Source organism: Diachasma alloeum, unplaced genomic scaffold (genome assembly GCF_001412515.2).
Source record: "Diachasma alloeum isolate Michigan unplaced genomic scaffold, Dall2.0 Dall_scaffold_00271, whole genome shotgun sequence".
Taxonomy (NCBI): domain Eukaryota; kingdom Metazoa; phylum Arthropoda; class Insecta; order Hymenoptera; family Braconidae; genus Diachasma; species Diachasma alloeum.
Window position 1 is genome coordinate 2,291,680 of NW_021680410.1, and position 26,602 is coordinate 2,318,281.

Here is a 26,602-nt window from a genome sequence, read left to right on the forward strand (position 1 = left end):
TCCCCACTCCTGGGCACTGTCTGACCAATGGGCGGGCGGGGCGGGAGGGGGATCTACTTCCCCAGGTTTCATTCTTGAGAAGAAGCCATTCATGAGGTTCGTTCTATGGGCCATTCGCTGATAACGGAAGGTATTGACTTTTTGAGATCCGCTGATTCAGGGTCAATCGGGAATTGGGATTTTGGGGAGATGGGGGTTGGGATTGGGGGGATTGGGGGTTTTTGGGCGGGTGGGGAGGCATTTTTGGAGCGATTCGAGGTGTTGGGGAAGGTCGGGAGATGGGAGGTCTTTGAATCGGGGATCACGTATGCAAGAATTTTCCTCTTTTAAAAAAGAATGTAACGTTTTTTGTCAGCAATCTATTCCGCCATGCCTGTGCTTAGGAATATATCCATCTTAAACTTGAATACCTTTTTATTTAATTTCTTTCAAATTATCGGTATTATCTATTATATATATTATAGTAGAGAAAAAAATGATATATGATATAAAAAAATTATATCTACATTTTAATTTTTTCATTCATTTCATTTTTTTAAATATAATTTTTGGATATATTATTGATATATCTTTATTTTTTTTTACGTATATGTATATATATGTTTTTTTATGTATTTTATATGTATACTTTCATTTTTTATAAATATTTTTTTAAATAATTATATTATACATGAAATATAGGGGTGGGTGGGGTAAAACGGACACTTTAGACTTTTTTAAAATTATTCATAACTCAGAAACCAATTGATCAATTGAGCTCAGTTTAGGCTCGTCACGAAGGGAAGGAATTGTTCTTTGTATTAAAAAAACATTATCAAATTTTATCAACATTTAAACTCCTCATTGACATTTAAAAAATGTCGGGGAAAAATAAGTTTTAAAAACGTTTAAAGTGTCGGGGAAGATCGGGAGATGGGAATCATTCGAAGAATCAAATCAAAAAACGTACGCAAAAATTTCATATGAAAACGTTGTGCATTCACTCGACAATCTTATTGGAATTTCTATTAAAAAAATTCTATGAAGAAAATTGCGCAGCTTATCTGTGTTTTTCGTAGAAATGTTCAATGCAAAATAATCTATAAAAATAATGAAGGAAATTTTATTTTTCTGCATAATTTATTCTATTGAGACATTTTCTGTAGAAATTCCTCAGCTCAAATTTTTCAAACATTAGCGAAAAGAGAAGAACAATACAGGAGGAAAAAAATGTAAAAAGCCTAATCAGCTATGTGGATAAATAAATAAGTAAATAAATAATAATACAGGAGGAAAACAAATGGAGAATTCATGGCGAGAAGTTGCTAAAAAAATTTCCTTTATTTTGAACATTTACTTCTCGTCGTCTTCAAAACTTTTCATTTTTATCGTAAATTTCCATAATAGTATGGAATATTTTGCGACAAAATACTTGAGTCATCCAACAAGTTCAAACAAGAACAAAAATGAATGAATAATAGAACGAAAATACCTCGTGGTTCACATGTCGTCGATTTGACATGAAAAATAAGAATAATTTTATGCCATCGGAAAGCAATGAACACGAAGTGATAAAGATTGCCTTGTTCCCCGAATGAAAAAAAATTTACATATATTATTGAATGACGGGCACGTCAGAACACTTGCGACAATATTATTTTCAGTAGTACTACTGTCAAATGGGAAGAATCAATTCTCCTGTTCTGACATCATCTTCTCTTTTGAGTAAATATTGAAACTTCAATCGAAAAGACCTCATACCAAACACGTTCTTAGTTACTCACTTTTTCAAATCCAAAGTTTTGCTGAATAGTTGATGATTAAGCAAGTGGATTGTTACGTCCCTACCTTGGCCACCTGATGGCGTTATATTAAATTTTTAACTTTACTTTATCGACTGTCGAGTCTTACCAGCAATTAGTATATAAGGCCCAATATTCGAATATCATTTTTCCAATCCAATAAAATAAGAAATTATTAATTACATTTAAGAAATAACACTCAAGTGTCCAGACCACATTTTTTCTTGAGAAACATTTAAAAATACCATTCCCACGTGATAAACGAAACCGAAAAACAGATGGATGCACACGTGCATCATAAACTTTTCAAAAAATCATAAAAGTCGAAATAAATATGTAAGATAAGTATTTTCATCCTGAAATTGTAAACCGAACACGGCGAACTCTAAAAATCTGAAAGTCATAAGTGTCAAGTGACATTTTCCAATTCTAACGTTCCGTGAGAACAGAATTTTCTTAAGAGTCAAAACGCAGCTGCACCCTTAATGTCCAAAAATCCAATCATAACTATCGAGGCTCCCCGCTTGACCCAAAAACCAACCGGCTCGCCTCTATCCTCTCCAGCATCCCTAATCAACCAATCCTACCCTCTGAAACTAGAGCGTGAACGCCCACGCGTGACCGCTAAGAAACCCTTAGATATTCAAATCCTTCCTTAGAGAAATCACTTCAATCTACAACTTCAAAGTGGAAAGTAGAAATAACTACCTCTTCCGATCTTATTCAAAACACTAAGTTAAACTTCTAGTTCAAGTCAAGTCCCGGTGAATATTCTAACTCCGAAATCCTATTTCCTAATTCAAGGTGTTCGGGACTCAAATCACAGTGTTATTAAAATAATCGAAGTCAACTGAAATAACCAAAATTGAAGAAATAAAAAAACATTTAAAATATCAAGTGAAACTTAAATCATAAGATTCAAAGACTACAATAGTGAACAGTGTAATAAACCCAAGTGTTATTTGTTATTGAATAAATATTGTTAAATTAAACAATTGTGTCCTAATCGTGTTTGATTGGTCAGCTACGCGCAGTAGTCGATTGGAAAGAACCTACCTAAAGGAATAGCTTCCCTCAACACCTGGAGTTATCGACCAGAAGGGTTAAATCTTTTCTTCTAAATCCAGATCAATTCTTAACTCAGTGAAAATAAAAGAGTAATCCATTTGGGACGTAACAGGATAACTCCTGTTCTATTGCGTTAATCGGGCAATACCTCGGGAATTTTGAAATTATAATTTCAATAGTAGTTTTATTATCCGTACAGCATTTTTCCTTCTTGTAACTCGACCAAGATGAAATTGAAAATTGTTTTTGATTGAAATATCTGATTGAAGCGAAGGTTGAGAGAAAAAAAGTCTTGTTTGAACTAAAAAATTGCAACTTGGAAATTATCAAGCATTGAATATTGAATATATGTATTGTAACTTCAATATATGGCTTCCGTTTTTACAAGAAAAATCTGCATGTGAGGCTATAAAATTTTGGGTGATCTGTTAGTGAAGATTGTGTCGAATAAGAGAGAACATCATTTTGAACAATAGGTCCATTGACAGTTGACGGGTGATAAATTATAAAAACAGAGCTCAATAGACAAGAGAAGAAATGAAAACAATCCCATAGTAGAAATTTAAAGCAAAGAAAAGGTAAAAATTAAAAGGGAAAAATCACAAGTATTTTGCGGAAGGCTCTAGACTTCCAATTGTGAATTTTTTTAGAAAAATTCTGCTGCTTTGAATTTTACACTTGTTTTAAAAAGAAAATTACCAAGAATGCAACATCTTGTCCTGAACATTTGATTTGATTTTTCTTAAATTTTATCCCTGGTATTACTCATTCGTTATTCTAATTCTTGAGTCGAATATTTCGTTGTTAAAATGAGAGCGATTACTGTTTGAAACTTTCATATGTTAAAATAAAAAAAATTCTATCTTTGTCATTTTTATCTTATTTATTTATTTATTTATTCATTTACTTATTCATTTATTGTTTATAGACCCAACAAATTTGAAAAACACTTTCTAGAAAAACGTAGCGAATTCGATAGATAATTCTATTGAACTTTCCAGTAGTTTTTGGCCGATTCTAGTGAAATTTTCTATTGTGCAATAAATAAAATATGTTTCTACACGACTTATTCCATTTCTTATAGAATTTTTTCGGCTCAAATTTTCTAAGTCTTTTCATTCTATCTTTCTTTTCTTTTCACCAAGCAAATAAAAAAAAAAGAAAATGAGAGCTGAGGAAAGTTTACAGAAAATATCTCAATAAAATAAGTTGTATAGAAAAATCGAATTTTATTGACTTTTTCAATAGAACCGCCCAAAAACTAATAGAAAATTCAGTAGAAATTCAATAAAATTGCCTATCAAATTTGCTAGATTTTTCTATTGAATTTTTTCCTGCGCGAAATATAGGCTTAAATTAAATGCATCCATTTACACATGCTAAATAAAAATGTTTAATTAAACATATGAATAAATGGTAGACGAAGGCACGATTGGGTTACGATAATGATAATAAAAAGGAGACAAGTTACGAACGTGACGATTTTACAAACTTATGTGCTGTCAACACATCTCAGAAAGTGATGTTATAATGTCCAAACTATTCTCACTGAATGTAACCAATCCATTCACTGATTCACATGCCCAAAAGAGAGATGATGAAATTGTTCTAGATTTAGTTGATGGTAAGTAGAAAGGAACTTGAAATCAGGGATAGCCTTATTCATAAATCATAATTACCGTTAAACTTTGAAACCGTCAATTAGTTAACTTAAACTTTTCATCATTCAATTAATCATTAATTTAAATATCCAAATTTTGAACTATTTTATAAATCAATAAATCAATAATTTAGTTTAACCAATTGTTTGGTTAATCGATAGTTCCTTTCAAGAAATTGGAAATATTCACTTGATGGAAAATTTGCAGTTCTATATTATCAAATATTTAATTCATCATCAATCGAAAATTTAAACTATTAATATTACATTATTGTTAAATTTTGATGAGTGTATTTAAACCTTTATCAATGTAAGTCGCAAAACCTTTTAATATTAAAGAAATTTAATATTGATGGCCATCCCTGCTTGAGATCTAGCGATTTTTGGTTCAAACAAGACATGTTTATGATCACGTTTCCCTCAGTGTGTTCTAAGGTCTTCCCATGGCGTGTCATTTTCACAGATGAATAGATAAAACACAGATCTCTCTAAAAAATAAATAATCCTTTATTGAAGCATAAACCTGGATTATAAACTCTGAAACTCCCCCACAACACTCAACTCCTTAATTGCACGTCGACGATGTCTGTCAATACGATTCAAGGGCTTGGGATCTAAATCCGTGAGCCCAATGTTAAAAACAAACGTCTGATCAACGCCAGTGATGACGTGCTCTCGTGGAACCTCGAACGCCACTCGTCTGAAACGAAAAATCCATTAAAACCCCAAGAATAATCTCTTGTTCTTTCCATTCCAATGACTCTCCAAAACTTACGGATCAACTTCGCGAAAGGTGAGCAGCACCGAGCAATCCCTGGCAGTAGTGAATAGCAAATAATTTCGTAAGATTAAAATATCACTGAAGTCAATGCTATTCTCTCCGGATTTGTATTCACATGACTCTGAGAAATAAACGATTTCCTCATTGAGGTGTGTTGAATGTTGTGAATAAATTCTGTATACGTGGTCAGCACTGGAACTGTGTAGTTGTTGCATTCGAAAGAGACAGCCGAGAATAGAACCCTCAGGTAAATTTCCGTCTGGGAAATTACAGATCTGAAAATAGATAAAGAAAACAAATTTGTTATTCGTTATTCTTTATTTTGCTTTTTTTGCATGGCTCATGCACATTTTTTTATAGCACTAGGGGGCTACGCCCCCTGTTGTGCGCTCCGCTCGCCAACCCCGATATGACCCTCATGATCCTTATTCGGACCCTCTCGTAACCCTTTAGTTTCTGAACCCCATGACCCTTATTTGGACCTTTAATCTGACCTTTGTGATCCTCAATCTGACCCTCATTATAACCCTCGTGACCCTTATTTTGACCTCTGTGACCCTTAGTTTCTGAACCCCATGACCCTTATTTTGACCTTTGTGACCCTTAGTTTCTGAACCCCGTGACCCTTATTTGAATCCTTAATCTGACCTTTGTGATTCCCAATCTGGCCCTTGTGAGCCTCATTTGGATCCTTAATCTGACCCTCATTGTAACCCTCGTGACCCTTATTATAATAAATGTTTATTAAGTACATAATACCAACTGTCTTATAAGGGATTTCGATTATCCAAATAAACGTCAATCTTCCTAACTAAATTACTGACTAATAAATAATTCAGAATTTGAATATTTAACTTGATGATTACTTCAATAACTAAAATTTAAGAGTGCTCCTAACGAATTGACCACTTAATAATTTAACGGTAAATGTAATTTATGGATATGGCTATCCCTGAGAAAAAACAGCCAAAGTACTTGGATATCCTTAAATTTGGGCGATTACAAAGCTTCCGTTCAGAAGTAATTAGGGAAAAAAAATGTTTTCTGGTTTCTACCTTTTCTTTTGCTCCTTGAATGCCACCAGACGTTGAATGATTCACATCCACACGTGACATTGCGATGATATCATCGGATTTTATACCTGAGCCGCTCGATTTTTCATCGAGAGGAAATTCTCGATACATAGCCTCTGCTATCAGCTCATATAATTCATTCAACAATTGTTGACTGTCTTTTTGAGATCCATTGTTGAGCCACTCGTTCAAGACCTTATCTAAATTATCACAGGGATGTCCTTCACCCCAAACGACCTCTCCTTCTCTGAATATTATCAAATTATTCTGGGGGGATTCAATGAGAGCAGCAATGGCGTGGTGCACTCGAGTTTTATCCCCTGAGAAGAGATCGCAAGGACAATACCTGCTTCGTTTATTCACAGCTCGCTTGGATATCTGCGAGCAATTAAAGACATGCATTCGAGGATTACTTAGTAATTATCGTTGTTAATGGCATTTTTTTTTTACCTTGTGGAATTGTTTGATGCAGTATGGGCAACGCTCTGTCTGTCTTTCTGATTCTGGCATGAAGCCTTGTTTCGGCTTGATCTCAATGCAGAATGTTGGCTTCCTTGCGTCTACGTCAAGGTGGTCACTAAGTTTGGCGTAGTCTGGTAGCTTTATGGCGAATTCGTTGTATGAATTTTTATGCTTTCGGTGAACTGTAAGTTCAATCGTATTTTTAAGACTCGATGCGCATGATGTGGAAATAATTCGAGATTTGTAATATAAATTTACTTTTTTTTTGTCAATCTGGAGAGAAATTTTCATTTTTTTTGACTGATGAAAATATTTCTATATTTTCAATATTTGAACTTTGAATAATTTTTTTAATTTGGGGGATAATTGCGACGGTCAAATTATATTTTTTAAGGATTCACTTCCGGTTTGAAAGTTTTATTATGAATAAATAATGAAGATTGGTCTAACTTTCGGAAACTTAATGGTTTTGGGATGAAATATTATTTAAAAAGAATGATTTTTAGTGTGGAAAATTAATTGTTTATGAATCCCCCCTTCTGAGTAAATAAGAGAAATTTGGTATGACAATGTTTTCTATGATATCAAATTTCTGGTGAAATTGTGAATGTCAAAACATTTTTTAGGATTTCGAAAACATGATTTTTAGTCTGAAAACCCTATTTTTTAAATTATTGAAGAAATGGGTCGTAATTTTCAATAAATTACAATTTTTTAGTGATTCAATTTCCTTTAATAAGCAAACTTTATAATTTTGTTAGAATTTCGAATGATAAAATAATTGTAACATGTATAGTAACATAGAGTTAAATAGAGCTTGAGTTGACTCTAATGTCTAATTTCAAATAAGAAAAAATGTTGAGAACAAAATTGTCAAAATGCCATTAGAATAAATTACCGTTTGCAATAAATTATTCTTTCTGTCGCATAAATAAATAATGAAGGATTTCGAAAAAATGATTTTTAGGCTGATAAATCTTTTTTAAAGTAAATTATTGAAAATTAAAATCTTTCAATGATTTCATCTTCTTGAATAAGTAGACTTTCCAACTTCATTAGAAGTGTGAATGATAAAATGATTGTAAAATGTTTAGTAACCCAGGATTAAATGGAGCTTGAGTTTGCTATGAAATCTAATTTCAAATAAGAAAAAATGTTGAGAACAAAATTGTCAAAATGCCATTAGGATAAATTACCGTTTGCAATAAATTATTCTCTGTCGCATAAATAAATAATGAAAATTTATTCAATTTTTCCATGAAATCTAGTACTACTCAAAATCTGAATGTCAACAAATTTGTTAGGATTTCGAAAACATGATCTTTAGCCTGATAAATCTTTTTTAAAGTAAATTATTGAAAATTACAATCTTTCATTGATTTTATCTTCTTGAATAAGTAGACTTTCCAACTTCATTAGAAGTGTGAATGATAAAATAATTGTAAAATGTTGAGTAACTGCAGGTTAGATGAAGTTTGAAAAAACCCTGATGTTCAACTCGAAATATCGAAAAATATTATTTAAAGATCGTTAAAGCACTGAAACCTCTTCTGAAGACGTAAAGCAACGATTTGTTTACCTGGACGCAGAATTTCAACTCTCTCATCCCAATCTGCAAAATCCCTTGGATGGCACTGTATCACCTCGGGGGGAGTAACGAACCTTCCCATAAATTTCGAAACGAACTTCATGAAGAACCTCCATTCGAATAATACCCTCGTCTCTACTCCATCGATCGGCGCCTCCTCCGTCAGCTCGATTTTGCGAAAGCGTAGGATGCTCCTTGCCTGCAATGCGAGAAAATTTTACTTCTCATATTCATCGCGATGTTAGAGAAAAAAAAAAGTTGTGAATATGGTAAATGTCAATTCCTTTCACCGCCTTCTCTGGCGTCTATCATTACAGTAGGCAGACCCAACAATTGAAGTCATGTATTTCGGGTCAGCCGGGGGGAAAATTCAATGAGCTTAATTCCATGTTTTATTCAACACTGAGAGAAAAACAGTGGAGTTCTCAAACAAGTCTTACTAATGCCAAGACAATTGTTTATTAAAAATGATCAGAAGAGGATTTTTACGGCCAAACATGTGGAGCCTGCGCCGAGATTAAAAATTTTATTGCAAAAATAGATAGTCTTTAAGGCCCGGGTGTACTATCTTTCGAATGTTATCTGGATTTTTTTCATCTTTCGTAATCCAAAATTGTAAATTGAGTGGTACATCACGTAGATATTCCCAAAAATTATGATAGAATGATAAAAAAAATAGAAAAAATTCTGAACTTTTTAAAGAGCGTTTTTAATTGAGATTCAGAATGAGTTGAAAAAAGTGGAAATTGCAAATATCTGATTCGCTGTGGCAAATTATCTATTAGCTGTCATTTTCTATGGTGGATAACAAAACACTAATTCCTCATGGGAGGTGACAGCTAGGTATCTCAATTCTCAAAATAGTGGTATGTAGTCATCTGCCATTTTTATGTGATAAAAGTGTGATTAAAAAATTCTCCAAAATATTACAACTTTTTTCAAAGAGCCTTTACCGTAATAAATGTCTCTGTGCAGTGTGGGAAAAGATTTACGAAATCAGTCTTCCCCCTGCATGATATTGAGTGACAGGCTGCCATTTGTCACCGTAAATCAGATACATTTTTCAATTTCTTATTATTCAACTTATTCTGAATATAAATTAAAAATGCTCTTTGAAAAAAATAAGAATTTTTTCTACTTTTTTTTGATTATTCATTCATAATTTTTCAAAACTTCTGCATGATGCAGGACTTAATTGACAATTTCACATGACGAAAGATGAAAAGAAACATCGAGATAACGTTCGAAAGATTGTACCCCCGGGCCTTAAAAAAAAATCCATTTGTTTTTTGCACTGATTCTATTGGATATTCTGTAGGATATTGAAGCGTTCTTTGATTCCGAAATTAGACTGATGAAGAACCGATGGAAGTTCGAAAAATCATGGGGACGTGGACTTCAGCACGATCGCACGTAAATATAACTTATAACTCGATGCACCATATAATATTGAAAATATAAGCACGAGGGCTATGTATATAAGGCAATAATAACTTCGAGTCAATGACCTTTTCGAGCGACTCGAGGTCTTCGCAAGTCGACGGTGAAGTGGGAAAAAGTCACAAGTAGCTTTTACACGTATATTGATAAATAGGGGCTATTTTGGTGGTGAGTTTTGAAAGAAATGTCAAAACATGTTTTTTTTGGGAATTTTTTGGAATACAAAAGAGGTCTTGCGGGATTTTCCCTCAAAATTATTTGTAGTTTCAATAAATGCGATGCCAGCACAACAGAAATTTCGAAACAGAGATGATTTTCCACATTTTCTTGGACAGTGAATAATTTTGGGAGACATTTAAAGGGATATATTTTACAATCTAAAAAGAATTGAATAAGATTTGTTTTCAAATCCCTCAAAATTATCGGATTTTGAAATAAATGAGATGTCAATGCAACAGAAATTTTGAAACAGAGTTCATTTTTCACATTTTCTTGAACATTGAATAATTTTGGGAGACATTATTTAAAGGGATATATTTTACAATCTAAAAAGAATTTAAGAAGATCTGTTTTCAATCCCTCAAAATTATCTGATTTTGAAATAAATGAGATGTCAATACAACAGAAATTTTGAAACAGAGTTGATTTTCATTTGAAGGGATTTATTTTACAATCTAAAAAGAATTTAATAAGATTTGTTCTCGAATCCCTCAAAATTATCTGATTTTTAAATAAATGAGATGTCAATGCAACAGAAATTTTTAAACAGAGTTCATTTTTCACATTTTCTTGAACATTGAATAATTTCGGGAGCCATTATTTAAAGGGATATATTTTACAATCTAAAAAGAATTTAAGAAGATTTGTTTTCAATCCCTCAAAATTATCTGATTTTAAAATAAATGAGATGTCAATGCAACAGAAATTTTGAAACAGAGTTGATTTTTCACATTTTCTTGAGCATTCAATAATTTTGAGTAGAAAAGAAGTCTTAACAGATTTTGCCTTAAAATAATTTGTTTTTAAATTAATAGAAATCAACATAACACAAACTTTGAAACCGAACGTTTTCACTTTTCACGTTTTTTTGAATAATAAATAACCTTGCGATTCAGCTAATTTAGGAGGAAGTGCCGAAAGACATTTTCGGTAGAAATTTCATTAGAGAAAAGAGAACCTTTTTGACTTTTTCCCTTGAATTCAGCTATTCCCGAAATAAATGAGCAATTGAAATGAGTATCAAAGCAGGATAAGTTGATTTCTGCATTTTGTTGAAAATTAAATTATCTTCATAATGAGTGCTTTGAATGGATAATTTTAAAGTATACTTTTGTATGGAATTTTCTCAAGCATAAAAGAGGTCTAAACTGATTTTCCCCTAAAATAATTTGTTTTTAAATTAATGCGAAATCAGCACAACACAAACTTTGAAACCGAACGTTTTCACTTTTCACGTTTTCTTGAATAATAAATAACCTTGCGATTCAGTTAATTTAGGAGGAACTGTCGAAAGACATTTTCGGTACAAATTTCATTAGAGAAAAGAGAACCTTTTTGACTTTTTCCCCTGAATTCAGCTATTCTCGAAATAAATGAGCAATTGAAATGAGTATCAAAGCAGGATAAGTTGATTTCTGCATTTTGTTGAAAATTAAATTATCTTCATAATGAGTGCTTTGAATGGATAATTTTAAAGTATACTTTTGTATGGAATTTTCTCAAGCACGAAAGAGTTCTAAACTGATTTTCCCCTAAAATAATTTGTTTTTAAATTAATAGAAATCAACACAACACAAACTTTGAAACCGAACGTTTTCACTTTTCACGTTTTCTTGAATAATAAATAACCTTGCGATTCAGTTAATTTAGGAGGAACTGTCGAAAGACATTTTCGGTACAAATTTCATTAGAGAAAAGAGAACCTTTTTGACTTTTTCCCCTGAATTCAGCTATTCTCGAAATAAATGAGCAATTGAAATGAGTATCAAAGCAGGATAAGTTGATTTCTGCATTTTGTTGAAAATTAAATTATCTTCATAATGAGTGCTTTGAATGGATAATTTTAAAGTATACTTTTGTATGGAATTTTCTCAAGCATAAAAGAGGTCTAAACTGATTTTCCCCTAAAATAATTTGTTTTTAAATTAATGCGAAATCAGCACAACACAAACTTTGAAACCGAACGTTTTCACTTTTCACGTTTTCTTGAATAATAAATAACCTTGCGATTCAGTTAATTTAGGAGGAACTGTCAAAAGACATTGTCGGTACAAATTTCATTAGAGAAAAGAGAACCTTTTTGACTTTTTCCCTTGAATTCAGCTATTCCCGAAATAAATGAGCAATTGAAATGAGTATCAAAGCAGGATAAGTTGATTTCTGCATTTTGTTGAAAATTAAATTATCTTCATAATGAGTGCTTTGAATGGATAATTTTAAAGTATACTTTTGTATGGAATTTTCTCAAGCACGAAAGAGGTCTAAACTGATTTTCCCCTAAAATAATTTGTTTTTAAATTAATAGAAATCAACACAACACAAACTTTGAAACCGAACGTTTTCACTTTTCACGTTTTCTTGAATAATAAATAACCTTGCGATTCAGTTAATTTAGGAGGAACTGTCAAAAGACATTGTCGGTACAAATTTCATTAGAGAAAAGAGAACCTTTTTGACTTTTTCCCTTGAATTCAGCTATTCCCGAAATAATGGTTTTCAATTTTTTTTTTTATATTCCGGCCCTTTCTGCCCTCTGATTGGCTAATCGGCCCAATGGTTTTCAATTGAAACCAGAGTTGAAGACCAGAGTTTGTATCAGAGATGTCAGACAAGATGTGAATGTTTTTTTGGGCTCAAATGAAAGCACGGGTCTAGAAATGGCGTGCTAGGACCTCCAAACATGACAAATGTCTCTAAAGATGATGTCTGTTTTCAATTGAAAAGCAGAGTTGTGACAACATTGTCCATTGGGGTCTAGGAGTCTCCCCTGCTTGGAAAATTATCCTTAGAATCATCTGCACTATATTTCGATACCCGCTCCTGCACTCGAGCCTTATATGAATTTCTGCGTGCGACACGCTGCGTGGTAGTGCTGGCCGACCCATATATGAATCTGCGTCTCACACGCCGCGTGTGACACGCTGCGTATGGTAGGGTAAGCTACCCAGTAGATGGACACTGCCCTATAGATGGACGAGCTACTTTTTGATAGGAAATTACGCAAAAAAACACTGAAATGTGAATTGTTGCTTTGAATTTTCACCAACTGTCGTGATTCTTAACCCCTGAGTGACGATTTTTTTTCGATCAATTGTTTTTTTCATTTGCTAAAAAACAAACGTCCATCTACTGGGCGGTTTTCTTAGGCGTCCATCTACTGGGCGGTTTACCCTAGTGCGAATAGCCAGGCGTAGAATATACTTTCGTAGGGAATTATTTCGAGCTCGAATAACGCTTTACAAAATTTGCATTGAAAATGAATTATTTTCAAAATAAATGCGATATCAGTAAAAAGTAGAAATGGAATATATCAGCAGAAAAAAACCGTAGAATTCCGTATTTTAATACAATTTTTTCTATCGAGCCATTATCCATCGGAATGCATTATTTACTCTACTTTTCTTCTCCGTTCATTAAAAGAAAATTCCATTCCATGCATTTTCTCTACACAATATGTTTCATTGCCAATATTTTATTGAAATAATACTGCAGATAAGCTGTGAAATTTCTCAATAGAATCACCTAAAACCTAATGGAAGTTTAATTTTCAATACAAGTTTAACAGAAATGAAACAGAATTTTCCACCGCATTCGCAAGTTTTTTCCATAGAATTTTTTCCTGCATGCATCGACTACCAAAAAGGATTAGTTCAACAAAACTGTGGAGAACTCACCAATGGCAGGGATATGACAAGATTGGCGTTGCCCTCTCCTCTGTACGAATACGCTCGCAGATGACAAGGCTCTAAGTAACGGATTATCAATTCCATGTCATAGATTTTCGCACAAAAGACGTTCTGTTCTGTTCTGATCAGCCTAGTTCAGCAACATCATGCTCAAGAATGTCGCCGAGTCATCCTTCTCATCCATTACTATTGGCGAACTGTCGAGAAATAAGACAAGGGAATAAGACAATAATACATATAGTACAATAGTATAAAACTGACTAGGGTAACCAGACGTAGACAACGACGAAATTGTGTTCCAAACTTCCATTTTTGGTAATAAAACTAATGTATAATATGTAAGAAAACGAAATATTATATTTGATAGACAGAGAGATAAATTGCGAAATTAGATCAGTAGCGCAGTGGTAAAACGGTTCAAGTCGACTTAGCACTCATCTGAGTTTTTGAGGCATATCTCCGAATCTAAGACAGATAACGAAATTTTTATAATGACCTTTTTTGTAGAGTGAATTGAGTGCTGTAGAAAAGGTCTAGTCAAGAATTTTGCTATCTCCCTTAGAATCTTAGATATTCATTGAAAACTGGCAAACAGTCAAAATCGACTTGAACATTTTACCACTTCGTTACTGAGATCACGCACGAAAAAATTTAAGAGAAAAATGAGGAGTTAGTGTTTTGTTATCCACTATGGAAAATGACAGCTAATAGATAATTTGCCACAGCGAATCAGATATTTGGAATTTCCACTTTTTTCAACTCATTCTGAATCTCAATTAAAAACGCTCTTTGAAAAAGTTCAGAATTTTTTCCATTTTTTTTCATCATTCTATCATAATTTTTGGGAATTTCTACATGATGTACCACTCAATTGACAATTTTGGATTACGAAAGATAAAAAAATCCAGATAACATTCGAAATATAGTACACCCAGGCCTTAAGAGAAATAATTAAGAGAAATTAATATTATTAATTTGCAATTTCCTCCTTATTGGGTTTATTTCCCAATATTATTTAAAAACGCTCTTTGACAACGTTCAGCTTCTTTTCAACGTTTTTTTGGTTGTACAATCATAATTTTTGGAGACTCCGGGGCTATGTAAAACTGAATAATAATTGGAGATCATTTCAGATTATCAAAATAAAAAAAACAACCAAGATCGTGTTCAAAAGATAATCCACCCGGGCCTTAATGAAATGAAATAAATAATGAATTATACATGACAGAAGGGAATGATGTGCATATTCCTAATTTATTAGCAAAAATAACTATACTATATACAATACAATAGCAATTTTTGATCTCGTGACGGACCTCAAATTCTCCTTAACTGTCTATTGGTCCATTGGTCTGATTACCCTACATGGAATTATTTTTTCCTCAACATGAAAAAGCATTTTCAGGTCTCCCAGATCCGGATTTGATTAGATTGCTGACTCGAATAATTCCCAGTGAAGGTACAATCGAGGGATATATATGGTTGATTTAGTGGCAACGCGAAGAATAGATAGACATCTACGAGGCCAATGTGACGGAGCCAAAGAAAACAGAGGCGGTCAGGGCAACAACCGACGTTGACCTCCTCACAACACGTTGCTCTCTGGGTAGTAGGCAATAGGTGATTCTGCGTGCGCTTGTGGGTCGCACGTTGAAATATTACTCCCATTAACTCGAGTGCTCATGTTTTTGTTGATGAGACGGGGATTTTTAATGAAAAAATTAAATTATCTGGAGTATTCGGTGGTAAATGGCGCACCAACAAGTAGAATAGACGTTTATGTTAATTCTGAAATTGATATTTTCTTCCAGAATTTATTTAATTTATGTTAATTCTGAAATTGATATTTTCTTCTAGAATTACACATGGAGATGATTCGGTATCCAACAAGATGGAATAATAGACTGCTATTCTTTGATTTTTTTTGTGAAATATTCATTACAAATATTCTTCACAGAGAGATTGTAGACGAAAATTTTAGGAGAATTTGGATTGGAATTACTCGTGTTTTTGTTGATGAGACGGGGATTTTTAATGAAAAAATTAAATTATCTGGAGTATTCGGTGGTAAATGGTGCACCAACAAGTAGAATAAACGTTTATGTTAATTCTGAAATTATGTCAAAGGCGAGGAGATTTGGGGGGAAGTCATTTGACATGACATTTTCTTCTAGAATTACTCGCGGAGATGATTCGGTATCCAACAAGATGGAATAATAGACTGCTATTCTTTGATTTTTTTTGTGAAATATTCATTTCTTCAGAAAATGAGAGATTTTAAGCGAAAATTTCAGGAGAATTTGGATTGGAAATTTTGGCAGCTGCGAGAAAGTTTTTCCTTGGGCAATTACTCCTCGTGTTTTTGTTGATGAGACGGAGATTTTTAATGAAAAAATGAAATTATCCAGAGTATTCGGTGGTAAATGGCGTATCAACAAGTACAATTTCAGAATTAACATAAACGTTTGTTTATATTAATTGTGTCAAAGGCGAGGGGATTTGGGGGGAAGTCATTTAACATGACATTTTATTCTAGAATTACTCGCGGAGATGATTCGGTATCTGACAAGATGGAATAATAGACTGCTATTCTTTGATTTTTTTTGGTGAAATATTCATTTCTTCAGAAAATGAGAGATTTTAAGCGAAAATTTCAGGAGAATTTGGATTGGAAATTTTGGCAGCTGCGAGAGAGTTTTTCCTTGGGCAATTACTCCTCGTGTTTTTGTTGACGAGGCGGGGATTTTTAATGAAAAAATGAAATTATCCAGAGTATTCGGTAGTAAATGGCGCACCACTAAGTAGAATAAACGTTTATGTTGATTCCGAAATTGTGTCCAATGCGAGGGGCTTTGGGGGGCAGTCGTAGGTTTTTTGTGGCTGAGGAAATTTGCAATGGACATTGTGATATGACATTTTCTTCTAGAATTACTCGTGGAAATGATTCGGTATTTAACAAGATGGAATAAGACTTGCTATTCTTTGATTTTTTTTGTGAAATATTAATTTCTTCAGAAAATGAGAAATTTTAGGAGAGGATGTCAGGAGAATTTGGATTGGGAATTTTGTCAGCTGCGAAAGAGTTTTTCCTGGTGCAATTACTCCTCATCGAGGTGATTGAGTATTAAAAAATCGACTTATTTCGTTTCGGAAGCTTTATTAATTTGGGATAATTTTTTGTAGCTGAGACAATTTGCAGCAAGAGATGTCGTATGATATTTTCTTCTAGAAAATCACTCGTTGAAAACATCATTCAATATTTGACAAAAAGAAAAGTTTTCGTGAGTCGAACTCACGTTTTACTTTGGAAACGCGTTATTTTTTTTCGTCATAATTGATCAATCGACATCTGGGGATTGTGAGTGTGAGCTTGAAAACTAGTGGTTTCAGGAGAAAATTTCAAGAAACTTTTTTTAGAGAATTGAATTTCCTATAACAAATTTCTCGCCGCACTTTCCCTTCAGAATTACCGAGGCGATCCAATATTTAATAGGATGTGGAACGTAAACTTGTTCTGCAGAATATCCAACAGGATGTGGAAAATTAAATTGTTGTGTTTTGAAATTCGTGTTGATTGTCCATTTGCTTTGAAAGCAAGTGATTGCAGAACAAAATGCCTTCTTTGTAAGTGAAAAAAAAAATTCCGCCAGAAAATGCCTTTATTTCTCTCAAATTTACGAAGTAAAATGAAGTTTGACAAATCAACTCGTTCAATCTTGTCCTATATTCATCAATCTGCCTTTTTTTCCGTAAAAAACACTTTAAGATGATTTTCTCCTTCTTATAATGCCTCAGCTCTCCGTGCCTCTTGTCTCCGACTAGATTTTTTCGAGGATTGAGGAACGAATGAGAACAATCAATATTTATCTTAAAAACAAGAGATTCTCAGGAAAAATGCCCACAGGCCCTTTTCGTAGAGTTACGTCTTCCACAGAAAAAAAAATCGAAATTGAAGATTGATTCGAAATAATTCAATATCTAACAGGGTGTGATAAAATTGGGTCGCTCTGTTTTGAAATTCATGTAAATTGTCCATTTACTTTGAAAGCAAGTACTTTCAGGTCAAAATGTCATAAGTTCCACCAAAATAGTACATTACGCAACTAATGCGGAAAGCAGGCGGTTACTCACGAGGGCGGCGCAGCCGCCCGAGTGAGACCGCCTGCTGTCCGCACGTGTTGCGTATACTATTTTATATGATAAGTGCGTGATGAAGTCTGGGGGCGGAGGGGGGGTGTGGGGGGCGAAGCCCCCCACGAGAAAAGGGGGTCCAGGGGGCGAGGCCCCCGGTGGGGCCCCCCCCCACTAAAGAAAAAAGATCACATTTATTTTAAAAAATAATTATAAAAAAGTGTGATTTAAAAATTATGCGGAACTTCTGAAGAAAAAATTAATTATATTCATTAAATATGTAGTTCAAAAAACTTGTAAAGTATTTTTAATTGAAAAAATTAATTATAATAATTACAAAATACAATTTTTAAAAATCATTAAGAATTCGCAAAAAAAAGAAAGTTATAATTNTCGAACCCGGGTCTCCCAGATACGCGCCGGGCACTCTTACCGACTAAGCTACCGGGAACCACAGAAATTCACTCTCAAATTCACCTCAAACACCGCCTAACCTCCTTTAGGCCATAAAAACTAAGAAAAAACAAGAAATTGACACGAGACGCGAAGCGTCGAGTGTGTAATCCAGCCGGTTTCAGGCTTCGTGACATAAAATTTTGTTCAGTACTTGTGGGGAAATTTCGTCCTTAACGTGTGTGGTTACATCACTCGCCTTCGGCTCATGCTGTAAACCCCACACACGTTAAAGACGAAATTGCCCCACACGTACTGAAATATACTATTCCTTTCTCTTAATCAAAATTACGAAGTATAACGAAGTTTGAAAAATCGCCTCGTTTAATTCTGCCGAATGTTTTCATAAAAAACTTGACGCCCGGTGGCTTGGCGCAGTGGGTAAGTTCGTTGCCTCACATGCGAAGGTTCCGAGTTCAAATCCCGGCCGGGTAGAACGGTGCGATCTAACCATTTAAAGTCTCGATCATCATCGCAGTATACCCTAACCGGGTCGAAGCGATGTAAAATAACGATAAAAAAAATAATAATAAAAAATTTGACAATGATTTTCTTCTTCGATGTTCCAGCTCTCCACGCCTCTTATCTCCCTCAAGATTATTTCAAGTGTCGAGGAAGAATTGGGAACAATGAAATGACAAAAATCCAATTATTTTTCATGAAATTCCATAAGCACGAGGCCTTTTGTTTTTATTTATCTCTGTACAAAAACAGTCGAAAAAATTATAGATTTTTTTCATAATATTTCGTTAAAGATTTTCATTTTTTCGAGCTCACGGCGTATATATACAAGCGGAAAATTATAGCTTTTTAATCATCAATTTTGTTTTTCATCATTTTTTAATGAACCTTTAATAACTAAATATAATTATACACTGACATAATAGATATAATATTATAATTGTATGATAATAGTGAACCTACGTTACTAGGGATTCGAGTGTTTCCTCGTAGGAGTCTGCTGCAATGTGTTTATCGTTTCTCATCTATTTTGAAGGAAAAAAAAACCTGTGCGTGGTTTGCATCAACTCCACGTTTGTTTTTAATTCTCAAATACATTTTCTATGTGCAACAAATTTCAGGTTTGCCTACATTTCTCATCCAGCTTTATCGAATAGGACTGAAGAGAACTCAGTTCATTTAAATGCAACGGAAATGTGTGTCTGCTTGCAAACATTTCAATTGTTCCAGTTACAGAACAGAACGAACAACAGTTTCAACATCTCATTTTGTGAAAAAAAATGGATTCTTTACATTACTGAGGCTTTATTCAGACTGTTTCGCGTTTTTTTTATTCCTATACATTTCTTTCACAACTCAGGCTGATTCTACAGAAAATCAACTACTGTCTTCGATTTTGCTAGTGGGAGCATTTCAATCAACTTCGGTGGATAATACATTGGTTGAAACATTGGAGATATTTCATAACGATGCAAAAAAGTGTTCATTATCTAATTACGAAATTAGAAAACTCTAAAACCACGGCTCAACAATCTTTCAGAATTCGTTAATTGCATAATTGAAATTTTTTAGATTTTGTGATTCAGTGGTGAAGTGGAAAATCCATTTTTCACATTTCATTGAGTGTGGATTATCTCGATAAATCATTTAAAGGGACAATGTCAGGCGATATTTTTGCAGGGAATTCCATTCTCTACAGAAAAAATCTTCTGAAATTTTCCCCTGAAACCATTCCTTGTTGAGATAAATCCACAATTTTCGAATGTAAAATAAATTTTCGTTGAATATCACATCATCTCCATTTCCCTTGCCTCTAATGGCCTTTCAAGCCCCCCCAACATTATCATTTAATGTTTGTTCAAACGACTCATTGCTCCTTGTTCACATTGAAAATATTCGCGCACCTCTTATTATCCATCAAAATTCAAATCCCCCGTCAAGTACTTGAACTCTCATTTTTCCATTTAAAATTCACACACATTCAATCCACCTCCACGTATATTCTCTCACTCACACTCTGTCGCATTTCGTTCGCAATTCATGATTACAGTTTTATCGTTTCGATTTTTTTTATTCCACCTTGTAAATCACCACTTTAATATATATTTTTTTTGTCATTTTCTTTTTTTCATTTTTTATTTAAAAAAATACTGAATTAACCAAGCTAAAATCACAGACTTGCTGGACACCACGTACCCAGCGGTTATTTTTTTCGTCATTTTCTCATTATTTTTTTTGTACAAATTCTTCCTGAAGGACTCTATGTATAATTACAAGTTTTGCTGAAGAGTGTATATATTTTAATTACAATTGAATTCGTGGAATTAGTTATTATCGCAGACACTTTATTTGCACGCAAATTCCAATTAAATGCTGATAACATTTTCTTTTGTTTTCATAGACTGTTCTGATTATATCTAAAATATAATATATATATTTATATATAAAGTTGTTTTTTCATCTTTTCACTGTACAGTAATCACGAATTTATACAAAAATGAGAGTGAAATTATTAAAATGTAAAAAATTTCAGCATTTAATTCGTTTTCGTTTAATTTAGCTGCAATTTACAAGTTTAAAATAGTGCGTAAACTGAACCTGTCGAATGACGATACAAGTATTATGGGAAGAAAATGGAAACTGATGGATGAAATGTTAAATAAATCATCAGGAGGTACCAGTTTAGCCATGATTTTGTATGGGCGCGTATTAATACAACTAAAAATGTCGGGGTGAATGTACAATGGGGGGTAGTTCTTCATGAGTTTTGTGTCTACGTAGGTCATTCCACCAAATGTTGAACCAAAATAGACCATGTTGTATGTACAATTCATCTCGTGAAAGTTTTTTCCATTTTTTACCCAGAAAAGACAAAGAATTGCAAAGATGAATGTAATTTCACATTCAATTATACAATTATTGTTCTCCTTCATGAACAGAATTTTAATTGACTCGAAATTCGATAACTAACGGCTATTTTGGCGAAGGATTCGCTGGAATAGACCTAAAATCCCAATTATTTGTTCGTTATTAAAATTTATCGGAGAGAACGCATTAATTATGTCAACCAATACCACCAAATATTGTCTTTACATGAATTCATTTTACTCATTTCACCGTTTACGATAATCACAGATGTGTTTAACACTAATTGCTACGTACACAGAGCCTTCCCCCAAAAAGCGTCTGACAAGACGATAATTGAAATCCGTCTCCTTGGTATCACCTTGAAATATTTGTTTTCTCATCTCTTTCATATTCTCAGGCATCTCATCGGAACGATTTAATCTGCGAACTTGTTTCATTCGTTCACTGCACAATTATCACACATTCATTCGCTCAACAAATTCATTCAATTACTCATCATCATTTGTTTTTTTTATCACGTTAACGAGGGACCAGCCATCCCTGAACTACTGAAATTTGCGAAGTGAGAGAAAGAAAGAGGGTGATAATAAAAAATAATATATCATTTGTACGATTATTTCGGTGGCATGTTACGGGTTGATTGATAACTGGTGATAATTTTGTGATAGCAAGAGTGGATGGAAAAATTTAATAGAAAACAAAAATCAGATCTTTTCCGAGGTGAATTTCTAGTGAATTTTGGGTAAAATGGTATTGAACAATTCTGCTGATTGTTGGGAAGAAGTCGGCGGTTTTTTATTTTTATGTGGGAATTCTTGGGGATGAATTTTGCAGGTTTTTCAGATGTATTTTAAGTCGTTTTTTAGAATAACATCCAAGAGAGAAAGCTTGGAACATTGACTCCCAAGAATTCTTATGGGAAAAAAACCGCGACAGAATCGACTGTACAAAAAAATCAAAATTTATTATTTTTTACTAGAAATGTGAATTAAAAAGGACACGTTAAAATTGTGTAATTATTCGTAGAATTGGCGGACAACATTAATGGAATTTTTTGATAGAGTTCCAATACAATTCTCATAAAGTGTTGATTTAAAGGAATGAGAAGTCTTGAAGTTCAGTTAGAATTCTTTTTAACAGAAATTTCTAAAATATTATTGGTCCAATTCTATTAAACATTATGCAATTTTATCAAGTCATTATTCCAAGAGCTATTTGGTGGGAAAAAATCTAAAATCTACTTTTTTCTATTAAAAACATTAATTGAAAAACTCAGGATAAAGTTGTACAATTTTTTATAGAATTGGAGCAACGATAGATTTTTTAATAGAATTCCAAAAAATTGGGGAAAAACCGCGACAGAATCGACTGTACAAAAAAATCAAAATTTATTATTTTTTACTAGAAATGTGAATTGAAAAGGACACGTTAAAATTGTGTAATTTTTCGTAGAATTGGCGGACAAAATTAATGGCGGACAAAATAAATTCTATTAAACATTATGCAATTTTATCAAGTCATTTTTCCAAGAACTATTTGGCGGGAAAAAATCTAAAATCTACTTTTTTCTATTAAAAACATGAATTGAAAAACTCAGGGTAAAGTTGTACAATTTTTTATAGAATTGGCGCAACGACAGATTTTTAATAGAATTCCAATGCAATTCTCATAAAGTTTCGATAAAAATTCAACAGAATTTTATATTAAATTTTCACATACGCGATACTGTTGATAAAAACGAATGAGAAGTCTTTTGGATTTCTGTTAGAATACTTTTTTAACAGAACTTTCTAAAATACTATTGCTCCAACTCTATCGAAGATTATGCAATTCTATCGTGTCCTTTTTGGAAATAAAAATTTTTGGGCATGAATTTTCCAACTTTTTCCCATCGCATTTTAATTGTCTTTTATAATAAAATCCACGAAAAGAAAAATTGAAAAATTCATTCTCGACAATTTTTATAGAAAAAAAAATAAAAATCTACTTTTTTCTCTTAAAAAAAAATCGGTTGAAAACTCCAGGAGAAAACTGTATAATTTTCTGATAGACTCCCTCAGAGAAAGCTAGCCTCTTAAATTAACTTTTTCCATCCATGAAACTTGCTACAAAAAACCTGAATATCCCGGGTACAACTCTCGTACAATTAAATCCCTTCATTTCGCGAATAAAATCACAGTTGTTTTAAAAAGGATGTAATATACAATAAACAGATCACAAATACGTACACGTACCTGCGCTCCAATTCTACATAAAATGCTATGTGTCTATGTACATTTACACATACTATTAAATTTTCTCTCCTGTCCCTCCAACTTCCCCCCTCATATTTCTACATCTCGTATTTAAATTTGAGGTCTTTGAGAGATTTGACATGATGACGGTGGCGATTAATCATTAAAAAGGGGTTGGACGCGTTTAATCTCGATGTATATTGTGCCGTGATATCAAGGATTGTCCGTCGTTGTTCATAAAAATCAAAAAAATTCAGTAGCGAAGCGACAAACCCTTCCAAGCCGATTTCGACAATTGTCTGGCCAAGTCGACTTGAGGGGAAACGGAATCCCTGTGTCTATATGAACTTTTAGAATTGTTTTCTCCAGCAATTATTATTTTTTATTCATGAAAGTGCTTGATTGACTCAAAAATGAAATGATTGAATTATTTGTTATTCACGAAAGTACTTCATTGACTCAATGCACTGATCACATTATTTTTTATTCATGAAAATACTTCATGGACTCAAAAATGCAATGATAGAATTATTTGTTATTCATAAAACTTCTCCATTTACTCAATAATGCAATGATCGAGTCAATAAAGTGGTTTCACAGATGAAAATAAATAGCCGTAGAAGAAAACAAAATTCTATAATTTGATATAGACAAAGGGAATTCGTTTCCTCTCAAGGTGAAATGGAATCCCTGTGTTTATATGAACTTTAAGAATTATTTTCTCCTGCAATTTTTATTTTTTATTCGTGAAAGTGCTTGAGTCAAAAATGCAATGATAGAATTATTTTTTATTCATGAAACTTCTCCATTTACTCAATAATGCAATGATCGAGTCAATAAAGTGATTTCACAGATGAAAAAAAATAGCTGTAGAAGAAAATACATTTCTATAATTTGATATAGACAAAGGGGATTCGTTTTCCCTTAAGGTGAAATAGAATCCCTGTGTTTATATGAACTTTAAGAATTATTTTCTCCTGAAATTATTATTTTTTATTCATAAAACTACTTTATTAACTCGACAATGCAATAATCGAGTCATTAAAGCAGTTCCACAGATAAAAATTAATAACTCTACGAAAAAACAATTCCTAAATTTGCTACAGACAAAGAGGATTCCCCCTCCCTCCTGAATTTCCTTCTCTTCCCTAAAAAAACATCATCCCACGTGTCCTTGAGAACTAAAAATGAATGCAAAGCCGAGACGAAATGTAAATGAAAAAGTGAAAATAAACGATGGATTACAATCACAACGATTAATAACAATAAAAAAAGTATTGAGATCAGTTATCTTGCACGAGGCTAGTACATGTTTTATCTCATTGACGTTGTATTCCACCGATGACGCAGTATCCTCACGATATCCTCCCAGTGGTGGTGCGACAGAACAGTCGGTTGGAGTCAGATGGACGGACTTGTTGTACGAGTGTTGGCTAATGGACGGCGAGCGTCCAACATGGCGATGAGAGACAGAACCCCCAACTCTCTCCCACCCCCTCTCACTGATGAATCCCAGTCTCTCTCTCTCTCTCGTTCCAATCGAGAACATAAGAAACATTTGGCAAAAAAACGCGATCTCATCTGATAATTCCACGTGAATACAAAGAGTAGTACGAATTCCATTTAATCATCAGGGCTGTTCATTATCGGGCAAAATGTTGACTAATTTTTCCCATTAAAAATTGAATAATCGGTGGCGAAACAACACGAGGAAACACGAAGATCAATGTGGGCGTTTATAATATTCAATAATTTGTAATTAATTCGATGAATTGATTTGTCTTCTCCATTGTTGAACCGTTCAACTTGATACAAACGCTGCTATTTGTTCGTTGAACTGTGAGTGCTCGTATATCAGTGAGTCCTTGCAGCTCTCGTACTGCTGCTGCTGGGAGTGCGAGGCTGGCAATGGTGACGACGCCGTTGACATTGAGGACACCGAGCTGGAGGAGCAGCTCGACGACACTGACGACGAGGAAGACGATGGTCTCGACGTCATCCCCTCGGGATCAGGCTCTGTTCTCTCGTACAAAACACAGATCGAACCGTTTTCACCGATACGATAGGACACCTCAGCTGGATCAATCCACATTGTCAATTCACTTGGGAACAGTGTGTGCAACACTGTCGGCAGTAAACCGACATTTCTCCCCGCAAGTGCTATCACTGGATCCATTTTGCCATTGATACGTAAACAACGATAGCCAGAGCCACGATTTGGACGGTCTGGAAACCAGTGGTCTCTGTAGCGTCTACGTAACACTTCACTCAACGATGACTTGAATTCGTCGAGTTGACGCTCCGACAGCTGGCCAGCCTGTAGCCGGAGCAATTGAACGAGAAAGTCAGCCGCCGATATTATTTCCAACTTCATGATTATTCCGCACCACTCCCGCGACTCGAGAATTTTATTCGTATTATTTTACGCTCGGGCTCGTCGCTTATTTATTTCAGCTTTTTTTTTTTTCGGAGTACTCGGTGGCCCCCTTTTACTCTGTCAGGGGTCACGGTGTGCAGCGTTCAGCAACTTTCCAAATGGCCACAGTATTCTCAAAATGGCGTCGCCACTGCACGTAGCGGTTGTTAGAGCGTTGCCACTCCAGCTCGAACGAGTCGTAATTAACCTTCCGTTACCAACGACGATTTATTTTCTATTGTTGCACTTCGGGCTTTTACGCTTCTCTGTTCACCGCGGTAGGTTGATTGTCGTGGGGGTGAGAACACAACGGGCACTTCACTACAACCGGTCTGCGAACTGCGTAAAATCGGGTTTTTAATTGCGTTGTTAATTAATCGTCACTTTGGCGAGGGCTCGCGATCGGTTACTGATTTGTTTTCGTCTCCGAAATTTAGCAGTTGACTGGGTTTATTTAGCTTCAGTTTACTTTGAATGAGTTGTGTTTTTTTTTTATGGTTTTTCCGAATAGAAACTAGTCACGAACCGCACCTAACCACTGCCGAGGACTTTCTAATGGCTCCGCACTGGTGATGCTTCATGAGCAAGACTCAATTCTTTGTTCATGGAGAAACGGGTGGTGGCACCAAACGTCGACCAATCAGCGCGCCTCTACCATCACCCACTCTATGGTTTCATTACTCCCACTCCACGGTTTCGGGGGGACCACGTGATGGCTCTGCGCACAGCCAACAGTAGCGGGATTACGGGTGTGTAAGGTGATGGATATTAGAGGGGGGGG

At 34.1% G+C, this 26,602-nt stretch overlaps 2 protein-coding genes across 5 annotated transcripts in view; both read right to left on the minus strand.

The window, feature by feature from the left end:
- Positions 1-4,831: 4,831 nt before the first annotated feature.
- The window catches only part of LOC107037903 (inositol-pentakisphosphate 2-kinase), a 62,560-nt gene continuing 40,789 nt past the window's right edge, over positions 4,832-26,602 (minus strand). For 2 of the 4 annotated variants that reach the window (XM_015256725.1, XM_015256723.1), the window contains exons 2-7: positions 13,747-13,955; positions 8,405-8,612; positions 6,814-7,007; positions 6,346-6,741; positions 5,285-5,565; positions 5,004-5,209 (exon numbers count right to left, since the gene is read on the minus strand). In XM_015256725.1, the coding sequence (XP_015112211.1) occupies positions 5,038-5,209; positions 5,285-5,565; positions 6,346-6,741; positions 6,814-7,007; positions 8,405-8,612; positions 13,747-13,842 (1,347 nt within the window). In that variant the 5' untranslated portion in view covers positions 13,843-13,955 and the 3' untranslated portion in view covers positions 5,004-5,037. The other 2 variants (XM_015256726.1, XM_015256724.1) reach the window with 2 other exon arrangements.
- LOC107037904 (protein BTG2) lies at positions 25,193-26,370 on the minus strand. The gene has a single exon (XM_015256727.1). The coding sequence runs from the start codon at positions 25,777-25,779 to the stop codon at positions 25,207-25,209; it is 573 nt and encodes a 190-aa protein (XP_015112213.1). The 5' UTR covers positions 25,780-26,370; the 3' UTR covers positions 25,193-25,206.

Bases quoted from the DNA above. Each gene is read 5' to 3' on its own strand.
- LOC107037904 (XM_015256727.1), bottom strand. From the start codon at position 25,779: ATGAAGTTGGAAATAATATCGGCGGCTGACTTTCTCGTTCAATTGCTC.